We start from the raw sequence: 15,955 nt of genomic DNA, 5'->3' as shown, positions 1-15,955 counted from the left end.
ATCGAGCGCTGCGGAGCGCGCGGCTGAGCCAACAAGTGGGCCTGCCGAGCTCAGCGCTGCCGCCCCGCATCCCGCCTGCTGCCCGCCGCCGGGACGCGGCGCGGGTTGGTCCGCTCGGTTGGTTTTTTGGCAGTCTGTGTAAAACCGTTGGTTTCTGGGCTGGAAGGCGCTATGTAAGGCGTACCCGGCGTGGGGGAAGCCACGGCCCGGCGGCACGGCTGGCAGCCGTCGCCACCGCCTGCCCCACGGCTGCGGGCCGGAGGGCTCCTTCAGCTCCCAGCCTTGCCTCGTTGGGGAGGGCGGCGAGGGCGGCACCGGGAGGGCTGTGCCGAGCTCTGAAGTGTGTGCTGGAGAGTCGAGTCATCGCCGTGCTCCATCTTCATTTCATGCCTTGTGGGAGAGAGCGGGAAGAGTGACTGAGGCCAGCTGAATGAAACTGAAAGCATCTATGAAAGTGCTTGGATTCTAGCTTTTCTCTGCTCTCTTTCACCTGTCACGTTTTAAGGTTTTGTTTCAGCTGTTGCTGTTGTCTCTTCCTATAATGGTTTCCTTATTGCCAGATCTTGCTGCTGGAGCGTGGGCAGTAGCAGACCGTCTGTTCTGTAGGCTGGAGATCCAGCCCCGCTTGTGCCGTGCTGTGCTGGTTTGGATAGCTGATGTTGCACCCAGTGGGAAGCACACCGTGCTTTAGATAACGGGTGGCGATGGGACCGCAGCTGTGCACTCGCTGACACTGCCCCATGCTGCCTGAGACGCGCTGTGAGTGCAAAGAGGACGGGGAGCTCAGAGCTGGGACATCAGTGCTTGTGTGCGTGAGCCAGAGCGGGGGGCTGATGTGTGGGCCTAACAGTACCTGCACTGATGCCTTAGTTTTCTGGTGTACATTTATCCTATGCTTTTTGTGCTCTACTTCCTTGTCTAAAATAAAAATCATGCATCACTGTAGACAAGTGTTGCTGTGTGTCTTGTACGTCTAGCCAGACGTGATCCTGAGTCATTGCTGGAGAAGGAAAACATTTTTTAAATGCCAAGTCTTCTGGCTGTCTTGTAGAATCGCAGTGGTGCACTCACTGAAGCACTGATGGAGTAGGGTTAGTTCTTAGAGCTGTTGTACGGAGAAAAAGCATCTGTGTGTTTCATATTCCTGTGTGATTGCTTGTTTACGTCTGTGTTGTGTCCTCTTCGATGCAGTCCTTGACACTGCTAGGTGTCTGTCTTCTGGTAGCTGCAAGGTGCCTTTGGAAGCTGCATCTCTTGTTGAGAGCTTCTTTCTTTCATATTTGGAAAGTGGTGGTTGCTGGAGAAGTAGGAAGTTGGTGACAGAGGAAGGTGGTGTTTTCCCAGGAGCTTCCTTTTTTTTGGAAGACTTTTCCTGGCTCTCTACTCCAGAGAGCTCACATGCTAAAATCAAAGTCAGAATGGTAGTCTCCTGTATAATACTGAGTTTTCAGTGGTAAGACATGCAGAACCAAGTGAACATAACGTGCTTTTCCAGTGTTCAGTTTTACAGTGCATCGTTGACTATGCTGCAAGTACTTGTGATGTAATATAAACATTGTTTAGCATCTAGTATGCCTGTGTTTTAATTACTGTTACTGTTATTTACTCTTTGTTTGTTTATTTATTTATTTATTTATTTATTAAAGAAATCTTCCTTGTATCGCCAGCTTGCATCACCATGACTCTTGCGTGGAATGAAATTGCAGGAGTATGATTTGATATTTGCCCCTAGTCCCTTTTCAGTTTCTTAATTCACTTGGGTAGCGTGGAGTGAGGGCGTTTCAGTTCTGATGGGTTGGAACAGATCACAGTCGAGGAGGATGTTGTGTTCAGAATGCTTCAGTGTCGCTGTATGAGAGGGAAATACCTTGTTTGGCATAATCTTTTTGCAAAATATGTTTGTTCACTGCTCCTTCAGTATCTTTTTCTATCACATCTTTATGCAGTAGGTAAGGCAGGGGAAGAGTTCCAGATTTTTCAGAACTCGCTTGGAATACAGATCAAGTGAACGGTAGCTGTGTTGAAAGCATCTCTTTCTGTGTGAGATGGGAAGTGAGTCATTTAGTCCAGGTCCCCTGCCATTATGGAAATGACATCATGTAATTCCTCATAAGATTTCTTTTATTCTCAATTTTTTTCTCAGTCAAAAGAACTGAAGATGTTTTCTCGCTCAGCCATGTTATAAACCCTTATATGTTATAAAATACACATTCATTCCCTTTTTAATCTTTTTTTTTTTTTTCTTTTTCTGAGAAGAAACAACTGAAAATGTCTCAGAATCCCCACAAGCCGCATTCAAGCGAAGAAAAGTTGAGTGCTTTGGAGGATGATCAAGAGAGCTTGGACAACTCGGAGCAGTCTGTCAGGAAGAGAATACGACAAAGTGTTCCAGGTTCACATAGAGATGATACACCAAAGTGTAAGCAAAACTGCCCTTTATTAAAAAAAAAAAAAGTACAATTCTGTGTCTTCTGCAGTGGAGATGATGATGGGGTTTTATAGTGTTCTCTGTAGGTTTGTTTTGCAATTAAATATTATGCAACTCCTGATCATTTGCTTTGAAGCTGCTTTTAACACGTGCTTTTTCCTCCATTCTGTTTCAGCACTTCATTGTTCGCAATAACCGCATTGTTCTGAGCCACGTATGTCTTAGATCTTTCTGCGTCTGCACTCACAGAAAGATAAGCCCTACTCCAGTATATTGTAGCAAAACTGATGCTGCTGTTTGCATTATCAGCCAAACCTTCTGGATTGTTGCAGCCTCTTTTTCTGCCAGAGGGCCGGGAAGGCCGTTATCAGCAAAATCGTGCCCTGTCATTTTATTCCCCTCTTATCCAGACACAGAGAGGTGGAAAGTTGCATTTTTAATCCTAATGCTACTTCTGCTGACAGGGAGATTTCAGGACTGTCATACTGCAGGTTTATTCCTAGGGCATGTTTTCTTTGTTGTTCTGCTTTTAACATCAGAAACTAGACGCAAGATCTCTAATTACTTCTGGCAAATCTGTAGATAAAATGAAGGGGAAGTTTATTTGGTTCCAGAGATTGAGATCAAAGAGACAGAATTGCTCACGTAACTAGCCCCAGATTTCAGTCCGCAGAGTCCCGGGATGTAACATTTTATTTGTGGTGTTATATTTTTTTTGCAACAGTGTTCATTATTACTGGAGATTAATGTTTTTCTTAGAGTCGTGTTACACGCAGGGGATGTACTCTGTGGAGGAAGACTGTGGACATGTGAAAGTGAAACGCGTTGCCTTGTCTTGCCTTCCATTGTATCACAAAAAAGTCACTGGTCTCAAGCCCTTTTCTTCTGGAAGGGAGCAGATATAACACGAGAATGAAGTAACATGATTTAAGAGCATTCTTTGGTAAATGAAAGAGTCTCTTAGCTTTGAGTGTGTCTACTGAGTGAAGTCATTTGGCAGCTGGACAGGAGAGCACTCATTCAGCTGTAAGCTCGCTGTGCTGCTGGTAATTCTCTGGATATCAATCCTTGCTGTGTTCTCAGAGTCACTGTGCAAGATATACCTCCAGGCAGAAAGAAGTCTGGGTTTGAGAGTGCTGCATGAAAAGAGTGAGATGGTAATGAAAAATGAGAACACTGCATGTGTTCTTGGAACTATGCTGTATGTACTTGGAACAGCTTTGAAAGGCAGACAAGCGAAGGACAGTTAGTTTTAAAGGACCTTTTCTATGTTCCTAGTTTAAGTCCAGTCAAACTGGATCATCGAATGAGGCAGCCGTGCTGGTTTTTCTAAAACATCTCAGTAAACCCAGCCTGGTTGGTTTCTTTCATCTTGGGAATTAATACATTGCTCCTGTGCTTGTACTGCAGTTGAAGTGAATGAATTACAGAGAGAGGAAGCAATTCAACGACAGCAATTCTGCAGAGGCGCTTCCCTCCTTCTGTTCAGCTATGCGTTTTCTGCAGGAGCAGAGATAAACCTTGCTATTCCTGCCTGCCTCACCCGAGGACACCAGTAATTTAGCCTTCTCCTTTGTCAGTGTCACTGTCTCTCTTTTGACTTCCCAGGCTATTCTAGAGTTGGCCACTTCCTTTGTCTCCTACCTCATGGAAGCTGACCTGTTTTTTTCAGGTGTGATGCTTCCTTCTGCTCACCTGTGTCCTCCAGGGCCCGGTTTGAAGCTCCTCACCCCAGTGCCTGCCGTAGGAAGAAATTGTTGGTATCGGTGCTGGGGCTGGGCCTTGACATCTTTTGTCGCTTGGATGGTGACCTTCTGGGGGGAAAAAAAAGGAGTCTGGAGAAGTGCCAGTCACACTGAAAGTAGAGGAAATAATTACTGCTTAACGTCAATGGTGGCTTGTTCGCCGGCTGGTTTAGAAATAAAGTCACTTCCTTGGAAAACATGAAATTGAAATGACAGCGTCTACACAGTAATTAGAGGAATAGTGCAGTGGCAATGCTAGTCTTTTTATCATCTCTTCCTACTGTCCAGAGAAAGATGCAGTTAAGCAATTCAAAAGAAATACTTTGGGGCTTGTTGTTTGTTTCTTCAGATGGTTGTTATCAGCAGACTCTTCTCTGCAGATTTTCCTACGTAATTGTCTGACGGTTTAATGTATGTTGCAGCTAGCCCTCCTCGGCCTGTGTCAGTGGAAGAGTTAATGGAAACTGCTAAGGGAGTAACCAACATGGCACTAGCACACGAAATTGTTGTTAATGGAGACTTCCAGATCAAACCAGCTGAGTTACCAGAACACAGGTAAGATTGTTACCAAATAGATATAGGAAATAAATTCTCATTTGTATAACTTTAAAATAACTCTAGTGGATGAAATAAAGGCTCCGGCTAGTTCTGCCTGACAGTGCCTGCTAGGGAAGGTTTAGGAAGAAGGATAAGAAGGTAAGCATACAGTTCTGTTTCCTCAGGAATGTGTGAATGTGAAAAGTGAAACTCCTGCAGTAATTGCTGGGGCATGTTTTGTGGAAACTGCAGTATGGTTTCTGCCAGTGTCTCCTTATCCTGGGAGCCTGAGGCTGCAGACTTTTAAATATGCAAGTTTAGCTGCAGGTAATGCTCTTAGCATCACTTAAGCTTTCACTGCAGGTGGGAATAAGATGAAACTGATCATTTTAGCTTTGCTTTTTTTCTTTTAATTTAATGTCTGTCTCTCCAGGAATACACATATATGCGTTTTAAAGAGACTTCTATATTTTATTAGATTAGGCCTTATTCCTTTTTAGTCCGGAGTCTTTCCTCCTGTGTGACCTGCAGTAGTTCTGTCCCCCACTAAGAGAGGCAGACCAGAAGTGGCTTTGATGTCTGGTCACAGACTGCCCAGTGCAGCAAACCCAGTCCTATTGACTGGTGCTTTGTCTGCTGTTCTGTTGTGTTTTTTTGTTTGCTTTGTTTTTCTCCCCATACAGAGAGATGTGGCTGACAGTGTGTTTCTTGGGTTAATTTGTGAAAGTGAGGGTGCTTTTACTGGGAGAGACTTGGTCCACTGGAACAGCATTGTCTATGAGTGTCCTAGCTACTCCGCTTTTGAGAGGCTCTCATACTTTGAAGTTTGGGCACTGATTTGATCTGTGTTCTGAGCACCGTCACAGACAAGGGCACTGTTGTCCAGTCACTGTTTGTCACATTTCATGCAGGTTGTGTGCAATTGATGCATGGTCCCACGAGCTGGGACCTCTCTCTATGCTATGAAGGAAGTGTTTGGAAGGCATGCAGAGCTCCCCATTTTGTGTTAGCTTCTGTCTCAGCATCTTTTGGGTAATTCCTTGCAGGTGTCTTCTGCTTGTATGCGATGGCTGATGAGGAATGCTTTATGTAAAATGCCACAGTTAAAGCAGTGCTTTTCAATTCAGTGTCTGCTTTTGTTCCTTGTTCCTTCTAATGGTTTTCTCACTTGAAAATGGGCAGTGATGGTGCATAAGTTGCCTCAGTACCATGAAATTTATCTCAACATTTTTCAGAGGAGAAGAATTTCAAACAAATTTTCTTCTTTCCATGTGTTCTTCTCTCCACCTCCCTTAAAAAAGGGGGGTGAAGGGGAGAGAACCAACCCAGTTCTTCAGTAACTTGGTTGCTTTTCTCACAGATTCTGAACAGTGGCTGCAGTTGTTCAGCACGGTGTCAGATTTGCATCTCTTCACCAGATGAAAGAAAGAGATATATTGCAGAGATTGTCTTACCAAGGGTGCCTCAGCTTAGTGATGTGCCAGGACTGCTCCTCGTCCAAGATCCCTCTGTTTAGTGAAGGTTTTGGCTGAAGAGGCACTCTGGAATCTTCCTAGGATTAATTGCTTTTTTGTGTTTATGTATAGTTTGGAGTCTCCCACAGCTTGAATGTACGTGTAGGGAAGTGGTTTGAGGAGAAAGCAGTTGGAATTCGTTTATTGTTTATACAGACTGAACTGGGCCTTTAACTCGGAGTAATGGCCATATTTATGTGTTGAAGTGCAAAAGCTTTCATGTCACGGAAGTTGCTTCATTTCTGTTATGTTTCCTTAATGAAATTCCCTTACTCAAAGTAATGTTAATGCTGTTCTTTTGAAGATGAGGTATAATTTTTATCTTTTTTTATTATTACTCCAGCGGTATGCTTCAGAGGTACTTCCAAGGATTTTAATTGGTAGCCTTCTTTGCTTGTGTGTAACCATTTATTAGGGTATGAGCCGTGCCAAATCTTGTGCCTAGTTTATCTTGCCTGAGTGACGAAATGATAGTTTTCTTCTCTGTCAGTCCTCAAATAGTCACCATTACATTATCTTCACATTATTGCGTGCTGTTCTTCGGGAGCTGCAGGTATCTGCATGTGGTGGTGCAGAGACTATTAGAGTTATTTTGAACTGGTCTTGTTTACCCACAGCTTGGAAAAAAAAGTAAGAGAGATTGTGCACAAAGCTTTCTGGGATTGTCTGGAAGCTCAGCTGAAGGAAGATCCACCGACATATGACCATGCAATTAAACTGTTGGGAGAAATTAAAGAGGTAAGGTCATATGCTGCCAAAGTAAATCATTGAATTTTTATACATGCGTTGATGGGAATGGGCAAAAGGAGTTAGAAGTTTGGTTGTTCATAAAGGAGGCTCTTGATCTTTTTCACTACTGTCTAATTTTCTCCGCACATAAGTAAGTTGTATAAGCTGAGGAGAGCAACTTGAATGTACAGACAAATGGGAGAGCATGTAAAATGAGTCAAGGCGGGTTTCATAATTCCAGGTTTCCTCCACATTATGACAATCACGTTGGCTATGGAACCACTGAGATGGCCCAGCACTGAGTTGACAAAGCCAGGTGCAATAGTCTCAAGTATGATCAGTACTACAAAGCACTTAGCACTTAGTGACTTCACGTCACAAAGAATGAGGGGAGACATTTGAATTTGGAGCTGACAAATGACTTCATGGCCTTGCTCAGAAAAATGCACTTCTGCTTTCAGATGGCAGTTACTTTAAATGAGAAGTGGCGCAACAACTGCTTTGATCCCTGCAGTGTTTGACACTGAGGACTAATACACCCTTAAAAACTTTCTGTTTCAGAATCTTCTGTCTTTTTTATTGCCTGGTCATACAAGATTAAGAAACCAGATTATGGAAGTTCTTGATCTGGATTTGATAAAACAGGAGGCCGAAAATGGGGCTCTGGACATTGCTAAGTTGGTAGAATTCGTTATTGGAATGATGGGGACTCTCTGTGCTCCAGCTCGAGATGAAGAAATTAAGAAACTGAAAGATATACGTGAAATAGTTCCTCTCTTCAGGTACTGAAATGGTACATAGTAGTCATACTGAGTGTCCTTGAAATAATTTTAGAGATGTGTGGTGTGGGTGGTGTTTCCATCAGGGCAACCTGCAAATCCTCATAGGAATGAAAGAGCTATGCAGGGATATGGTCATGGGTGTGATGGGGGAGAGATGCTCCAGAATTTTTTAACAAGGACAGCAAGGAGGGGAAGAAAAAGCAGTGTGGGAATTGGGGATACATTTTACTGTTCTTTAGCCTTAGTTCTTCCTTTCCCCTCAGTTTGAACTGTCTCCCCCCAATATAACATGCTTTTAGTTCTACCAGGAGCATACATCCTGGACTTAGGAGCACAGAGGTATCTGCTTCATCTCTGTGTTCTCAGGTGAATAGCTCGAGCTCCTGATAGTTTGAGGAAATCTTATCAACCTTGTTTTCTAATTTGATAACTTTCCAAGAGTTAAGGTTTGACTTGGCAGAAACACTGCCAGCAGGAAGCATGTTGCTTTGAAATTAAGGGGGTTTGGTTTTGTTTTCCTTGGGTCTCATTATTTGCTTCCCACTGAGGTTGGCTATATAGGCAGCCAACAGATAGTATGCAAGCTTGGAAACTCAGACGTCTGTTCAGCTTACGACATTGTAAAATTTGGGGAATTTATCCTATGGGGCTAGTGAAGTTAATTCTGTGGAGAGCTTTCTTCAGGAGAACAAGTTTTATTTGGAATTTGGGAGATGCACATGCATGCGTGCGCATGCTTGCTCAAACTTTTTTTTCTGTCTCTTAAATTAACCATCCTGTTAATGTTTCCCACGCATGTTTTTGTTCTTTCCTTAGGCAATCTGCAATAAATCTTGTACGTATAACCTCTTAAACTTCTGCAGCCTTGAATAACTTTTTCTGTTTGTTTGTTTAGAGCAATTTTCTCTGTATTAGACCTAATGAAAATGGATATGGCAAACTTCGCTGTCAGTAGTATTAGGCCAAAATTAATGCAGCAGTCTGCTGAATATGAAAGAAAGAAGTTTCAGGAGTTTCTTGAGAAACAGCCAAGTATGACTTTGTTCCTTTCTTTTTTCCCCTCTGACCTCTCAGTAAACGGCGTGTCTTTGCTTGTAGATCATAGAAATAAATCAGATTTAATATTAATTTTGATAAAATTCATATGGTAAATGACAGCCTGTGCCCTGAAACCGAGGTTTGAGAAAAATGTACAGAAACAGTAGATCTGCACTTAGTATGTGGCAGTTAGCTTCGTTTCAGTATGATGAGGGGCATCATAGCATCTTCTCACTTCTGATTTTGTGTCCTGTGCAGTGTTAATATTGTTTTAGATGTTCTGCTTAATGCAGTAAGTAAAATGCATGTCGATAACTGGTATCCTGGGTAATTAGGAGTAGTAACTAATGGCTTTGTCTGGAAACTAGTGATAAAAGAAACTAACTTTGAAAAGGAATTGCCTTAACGAGACTTTTTATCTCCTACAGATTCTTTAGACCTTGTCACAGACTGGTTGCAAGAAGCAGCAGATGATCTTGCAAAGCTGAGATATAAAAAGTTACCTCCCCCCAGCAGTGCTGTTGGTGCTGCTGGTGGAGCTGCTGCGTTGTGCCCCACTGCCATACAGAATCAGGCATATCTGAAGCTGCTGAAGTGGGATCACACAAACAGGCCTTTCCCAGAAGTAGGTATCTAACAGGAAAAATGATTTACATGCTTGTTCCACTCCTTTTCTGCTCTTGGAATGTAGCAATCTGTGAATTTACAGTGCTAAAACATTGATCTCTTGATTGAAAGTTCTTGTGTTTCTTTTTCAGTATCGAAACTTACTTAGTTGAGAAAGCAACAGTTGTTTCCCTTTTCTTCCTGATACTTGCCTGCTGAGTAGCTGCTGCTCTTTTCTGTGTATCTCCTCCCCATAGCTTATTGATTCATGGCAGTTGCCTGAGGTAAGGACAGAACTCTGGGTGTCCCAGGATTGCCTGGCATTGGGCTGTCCTTCCTCCATGCCTACAGCCCTCTGCTCTCCTTTGAATGTGAACGGTCTTGTTAACGAGTTTGCTGCAAACATCTCCTCTAGAATACAAAAACTGAAAAAACAAAATGTTTTAGGGAGTTCTTGAGTAAATGACGTTTCCATTAGTCAGTGAATATGGAAACTGTGGTTTTGGTAGCTGTTCCTCCTGGTCCAGCATCTATCATAGTTTCCAGACTCTGATACAGAAGTTGGTTCTTCGGTGCTTTATCATCATTCAGCTGTTCCTCTTTGTGCTATAGAATTTAGATCGTGGTTGAAAATCTTTCCAGCCCCCCTTGGAATCGGAGCTACTGTGTGTGTCAACTTCACATTGTCAGAGAGAAAGTAAAGGTGGCTGTTATTCAGTAGAATGTGGTATTTCCTGAGATTACATGTCTTTTTCTGGAGCAGAAGGGCCAGGAACTCATGGTGGGAAAAAATAAACAGCTCCTTGTCCATATGGAGGGGTTTTTTTATTTTTGCAACATGTTTATAGAAACAACAAGGCAGAAAAGTTTATCATCTTTGTGTTCTTTCAAATCCATTTGAGAGGTTTTAGTAGGCATTCCAGTTCAGACCACTCGACACGTAATGTCTCTTACCAATAGGAATTTTCAGGATTTGTCAGATTAAAACTTGCTTGCAACATGAACTCAGAAGTTGTCGGCTGGAATATAGGCACTATTTAAACCTTCATTTTTCTTGAGAATTAATTTAATAGCTCTGTGAGAGTACACCACTAGTGCTGTCAAGCTCCCTTCATTTAGAACATCTGTAATGTCAGCAGTGCTCTTCCTTTCCCCAGGAAACCATTTGGTAATGGTTCGTTAGTGAATTTCTTACAGCTTTCTCAAAAGTGTTTGAGTCTGGTCACTGTGTCAGCACGTCCAATGAGACTGATTTGGTCAGACAGACCAGTATTTGGTATCACAAAGCAGAATATTGCAATGTATCTATAGAGTGGTATTGTGTATTACATATTAAAATGTGTGTTTGTATGTCCAACCTCCTGGAGAAGAGCTAGTCATAATCCACACTATATCCATAGGATCAGATCAGAGAATAATTTAGACTGGAAGGGACAGCTAGAGATCAGCCAGTCTGATCTTCAGAGCCTTCTGTGCTGAACTTTTCTCAGCCTTGTACATAGTTTTGATTACTGTCTTGTTCACTAGGCATCTTACCTAAATAGCATGAGACTTTTTTTGATATTTGCTTTCAGCAGATAGGGAGAAAGAGTTAAGGTCTCAGAGTTACCTGAATTGTCTTAGCTGGCAACTCCATTTCATTTCACAGCCTAACGTACAGATCTCATCGTGTGCTGGCTTTCCTGTTCTCTGCAGACAGTGCTCATGGACCAGAGCCGCTTTCAGGAAATACAGCTGGAACTGGAGCAGCTCCTCGTGGCTGGGACTGTCCTTTTGGTCACGTTCAGTGCAGCAGGCGCAGCTCTCATCGATGTGCCTGGATTTGCTGAGAAAATCAAAACCATTGTCAGGGTGCTGCTGACAGGGATGCATCTTCCGTGAGTACTGAGTAGCCCTATTCACACGGTCAGCTGTAGTTTCATGTTGACTCCACTCAAAAATCATTTTCAGCCTCACTCTGGTTACGGAGTGGAATACATTGAGGAAGTGATGGGGGCTTCTTACTAGCTGAGGCTGACGGGTTTTTATTTGTCTTACTGATACACAGCCAGCTTTTTTGATATGGCACGCTCGTTTTTTAAAGTTGTGTTACTTACCGTATCAGCTTAGTGCTGATTTTGTGTAGCTGTGCAGTGTTCATGTTGTTTTAGATGTTCTGCTTAATGCAGTAAATAAAATGCATGTCAATGGCTGGTATCGTGGATAATTAGGAGTAGTAACTAATGGCTTTAGAGCTGTGTGTGTACAAGCAGCAAACTCTGCTCACAGTTTTGGCTGGGCTCCACCAAGACTCAGCATGGCACAAATTGGCTGCCCACACATTGTGGGTTGACATTTGTTCTTCATGTTACTCTGAGATGGCTGTAAACTGAAAATCAGCTCATACTTGTGTGGATTGCACAGGCTGGAGATTTTTTTTAATGCTTATCCCATCTCCTTGTGCTATAGCTGAACATGATTTCACATATTTAAAATATATTTTATTATTCTCGCGTTATCTGGATTACTTTTCTTCCACTATGCTTGATAAATAAGACAATTGTAATGGGATACTTTATTTTCAAAAGACGGGGAAATGTGAGCAACTCCAGTAGCTAAGCACTGCTCTACTCCACGTTCCATAGCTCCTTTAACCTGAAGGAGTCTTTGGCTACCATTGGTGAGAAGGTGTGTGCCGAAGTCAACAGCTGCCTTACCCAGCATGGCTTTGCACCGTTCACAGCTGAGAGAGAGACTGTGCTGAAAGGACAGATCCAAGCAGTGGCCAACCCTGATAACACCATCTGTAAACTAATAGGTACGCTTTGACAAAAATACTCTGTTCTCACATGACAAAGTGTCTCTATTTATACAACTGTTAGTGGCACATCATGCAGGGTTTCTATTTTAATTTATTCCAAGTATGTGCTTGCTGCGCTCTGTGTTTTACATGAGATTAGAATCTTTCTAGCTGTCTGTCTCTTCTGAAAACAAACCAAAACTCTTGGTCTAACTTTTCCAGATTCTCGAATTCAAAAGTTTCTGGAGAATTATCTTGCATCTGGTCAGCACAAAGCGGTACCGACTGTCCCTGGAGGATTAGGCCCTATTCAGAGAGAGCTGGAAGAGATTGCTGTCAAGTACGTTCGTCTTGTCAACTACAACAAGATGGTCTTCAGTCCTTACTATGATGCTGTTCTTGGCAAAATACTGACTAAGGAAGAACCCCAACTTGTAGGGATGCCAGAAGAACCGTGAACACTTTGTGTACCAATGCAGTATTAGTTTTATCAGCTACTTTGAAAAATTGCACCACTATTTGTCTAGGAAAACAGCTCTCCATGTGAACATGATTTCCTTTTAAATCACTCGTGTTGCCCGATGAGGAAAACACAGGAATTGCAGTAGGGGTTCTGAGATAAATGATGAAGGAGAGATACATTTTTAATGTAAGTATGCAACTTTTGTGAGGGAGTGTTGTGGTAGTTTTCTGGCTGCAAGATTTCCAGGCAGGTGCTATGTAGGAAAAGTTGAACAGCCAAACTCTGTTTTTAAGTGGCTCATTTTAGGGCTTTTTATTCTCATTTACCATGAATTCAGTTTCGCTCATCCACAGCAGGTTAGCAGTGGTCCTTCCCTGCAGGGGTAACGTGGCTTTTTAAAAAGATCTTACTTTTAAGACTTAAGCAAGCTAAAACTCTAGGTAGGAGAAACTTAAACAGGCAAAAAACAAAGCCAAACAGCACTTTACTGTAACATTATGGTTAGTGTGGTAGGCTACTAGGTTTTTCTTTCAGCATTTTTCTGCATTTTTAATAGCATTTTTTTGCTGTTTACCTGCAGATGTTACAAAAACACAATATATTTTTGTAGCAAATTTTCTGGTTATTGGGTAACTGTTCTCTGCTTTGTACAGTACTTAACAAGGTGGCAATCTTATAGATTGCAGCTGTATTTATCTCCTGTAAAGACTTCAGAAAGGCAGAGCTGAAACGTTTTGATAAAAGTGGCGTTTCTTACCTTTTTTTTGCTAGTAGTTGACTCCTTTTTATGTGAAATACTAATTTTGAAGTAAATCTGTGTCATTTTCAGAAGGTGGATTTTAAGTGTGTTAAACTTTAGGCCAGAACTTCTACTTGTTTTTTAAAACTAATGACTTAAGATGGCTGCGTTTTCAGTCATGTCTTCAGAGATATCTAGGAAGTGCAGAGCACTATTAGAAGTGTGAGTGAATTTAAATTATGGTGGGAAGTGCATTATTTAATATTAGTTTGAATACACAAGGAATATTTTCAATAGAAGATTTTTCTTTTTTACATTACAGAGGTGATCTTAAAACCTTAAATATTTAAGGTCTTGAATTTCATTAGTTACGTGTTGTATAGATGAGTGTTCACAGAAGAGCTCAGTGATCTTACAGCTTTATTGCAGTTTTAAACTCAGCTAGGAGGTAAGTGCAGTTCAAGTTTTCCTCTAGCTCTTGAGCGCAGTGCTCCATGATAGTAATCAAAATTTGATGAATTTATGAAAACAAAGTTCATAATTATAAACAGTAAGCGTTCAAAACACGAGACGTATCCAAAACAAAATGTTGTCTTCTCTAAAAAAAAAAAAACTAAACCAAAACCAGTTATGTAAAATGAATAAATGGCCCTCTTATTGCTGACATCCAGGTTCATTTTATTAATCAACTAGTCAACCAACATAACAGCCCATCTAGAAGAAAGCACTTGATTATGAGTCAGCGTTGGTGCTTTCTTTGCTGGCTTTCTTCTGAATGCCAGCAGGGACATAACTGCTGTGAGTTCAGAGGCAGGTAGGTTAAGCAAGAGCTTTTGTTCGGTACTAGCCCGTGCAACTATAATGTGGTTTTTTTTCTCATTCATTACAACCCTGCATTTCCCAAGGGGAAAAGAAAACATAACAGCAGAACTCTGTAGTAAGAGATCACAGCTCAGACAAATGATTTCTCTTCCCTTGGCCGAGTTTACTTAAATAGCAACGTGGATGTGTGTCTTTGCATACGTCTTTGGTAACTTAAAAGGAAGTAGGTTGGTTAGCCAACAGAAAGCAGAGTGGGTTTTTGGTATGGTCAAAGGATACTACAGAGGTCTTCAAGGTTTCTGCAGCTACTTACTGTTGTTAGTCCAGAATCCATCTTGAAATACAGTCTGTGGCTCTGCAGCTCCAAAAAATTCTTTCAGTGGTCTGGGTAACAAAGGAACTCCCCAAAACATTACGTTTGCAGTTTAAAAAACAGTACAAAACAGAAAAACCTGTTTTCCTTTTTGTAATTGAGAGTTGCTGAAGTTTAGAACTGACTGCTGTTATTTTACATTGTACTGTTCCCTAGAGGCTGCTTTTAAAGGCCTCCATACTAAGCATAGTAGAAGTTGTTGGATGTTGCTAGGTGCTGGTCTCAGGGGTGTGGGGAAGAACGGCACAGTGGTTAGAAAGGCATATGAAAAGTATGTGACTGATGGCAGAATGACTGGGACCGAGTTACGGACACATAAAATGGTACTTACTTGAGTGCTCCCAGTCTGTGGCTGCCAACTCCAGCCTGCCGTGACATCAAAGCACTGACTGTGCTGCTGCTCACGCACGTGCATTGCTCACAGGGTATATCCAGTCAGTTCGTCTCTTCTCTCAGTTGGGATCTTTCTTGGGCTTAGCATAGAAAAAAGTGCAATGCTCACACCCGGCTCCAGGCTTGCCTTTGGAGGTTACAGACTGGAAACCTGGAGTGCCTCGGTTTCTTTAAGCTTTTGTAGGCCTGGCAACAGGGAAAGATCTAAAAGAGACTGTAAGAGGTTCCCACGAAAAATCACATTAGTGATTTTTCCCTGGTCATTTTTTAATGAATGTCATTGACTAAAAGTTTCTCTGCATTGTCTTTAAAAGAAATAGGCGGATGTAATGAACTGACAAAGCAAAAAAAGAAAAAAAAAGACTAGGATTGATAAGGCTGCTGTACCTTACCTCTATGTCAGTATTTATACGTGCGCTGTTCCATCTTTTCAGTCTGGTGGATAGGAACAATGACCTACGGTTATCTCTACTGCTGGTGGTGGGAATGTCCTTCAGCTTGTCTGAACACCTTAATTCCCTGTCCATCACGGGCGTTCTTACTGTCTCAGGAGAGCACAGTCCTGAATAGTCAATGACAAGTTAAAATCTGAAGTATATATAGTAACTGCTTCAAAAGTTCATATGGCTTTTTTTTTATTAGCTCGGTTGAAAATAGCCAGTTAACCTCAGTAGCGAATATACTACCATTTAGCTTTTACATTATTAAGTGGAGGACTAACGCAGGCGTCCAGGAACAGACTGCAGTGGCTTGTACTCCTGGCCAGCCCACATTACAGACCTGTAACTAGTCTGTCTTACACGGGTGTCTTCTTCAAACAGTCCTGGAATTCCAAGTAAAGGAATACTGTTTCCTCTAGAAAAACTGAAAAGGAAGCGAATTCCTGTATGTACGCTCTGATCAATTTCCTGTGATGGTTTTAATTCTTGGTAACATTGCTTTCAAAGTTGCTGAGTAGTATTTAAAAAGTCATTTGTTGTGTTTGAATAAAAGCAGAATGAGGCATG

General features: G+C 42.0%; 1 protein-coding gene across 4 annotated transcripts; it reads left to right on the top strand.

Moving 5' to 3' along the window:
• Positions 1-21: 21 nt before the first annotated feature.
• On the top strand, positions 22-15,953 carry TCP11L1 (t-complex 11 like 1). 4 transcript variants are annotated; one of them, XR_002114813.2, is made up of 11 exons: positions 25-117; positions 2,257-2,419; positions 4,596-4,728; positions 6,842-6,962; positions 7,515-7,735; positions 8,631-8,767; positions 9,202-9,398; positions 11,075-11,256; positions 12,004-12,176; positions 12,381-12,807; positions 13,683-15,953. XR_002114813.2 is itself a non-coding variant. In XM_010710680.3 (10 exons), the coding sequence occupies exons 2-10, from the start codon at positions 2,269-2,271 to the stop codon at positions 12,614-12,616; spliced, it is 1,551 nt and encodes a 516-aa protein (XP_010708982.1). In that variant the 5' UTR covers positions 25-117; positions 2,257-2,268; the 3' UTR covers positions 12,617-15,953. The 4 variants fall into 4 exon arrangements, 3 of the variants coding, with proteins under 3 accessions (XP_010708984.1, XP_010708982.1, XP_010708983.1); XM_010710680.3 differs by having other exon boundaries at positions 12,381-15,953; XM_010710682.3 differs by lacking the exon at positions 12,004-12,176 and having other exon boundaries at positions 22-117; positions 12,381-15,953.
• The last annotated feature ends 2 nt before the right edge of the window (positions 15,954-15,955 follow it).

The sequence above is a fragment of the Meleagris gallopavo genome, chromosome 5 (assembly GCF_000146605.3).
Source record: "Meleagris gallopavo isolate NT-WF06-2002-E0010 breed Aviagen turkey brand Nicholas breeding stock chromosome 5, Turkey_5.1, whole genome shotgun sequence".
Classification (NCBI taxonomy): Eukaryota; Metazoa; Chordata; class Aves; order Galliformes; family Phasianidae; genus Meleagris; species Meleagris gallopavo.
The sequence above is the reverse complement of the archived record's forward strand: the minus strand, read 5'-3'. Positions and strand labels throughout refer to the sequence as shown.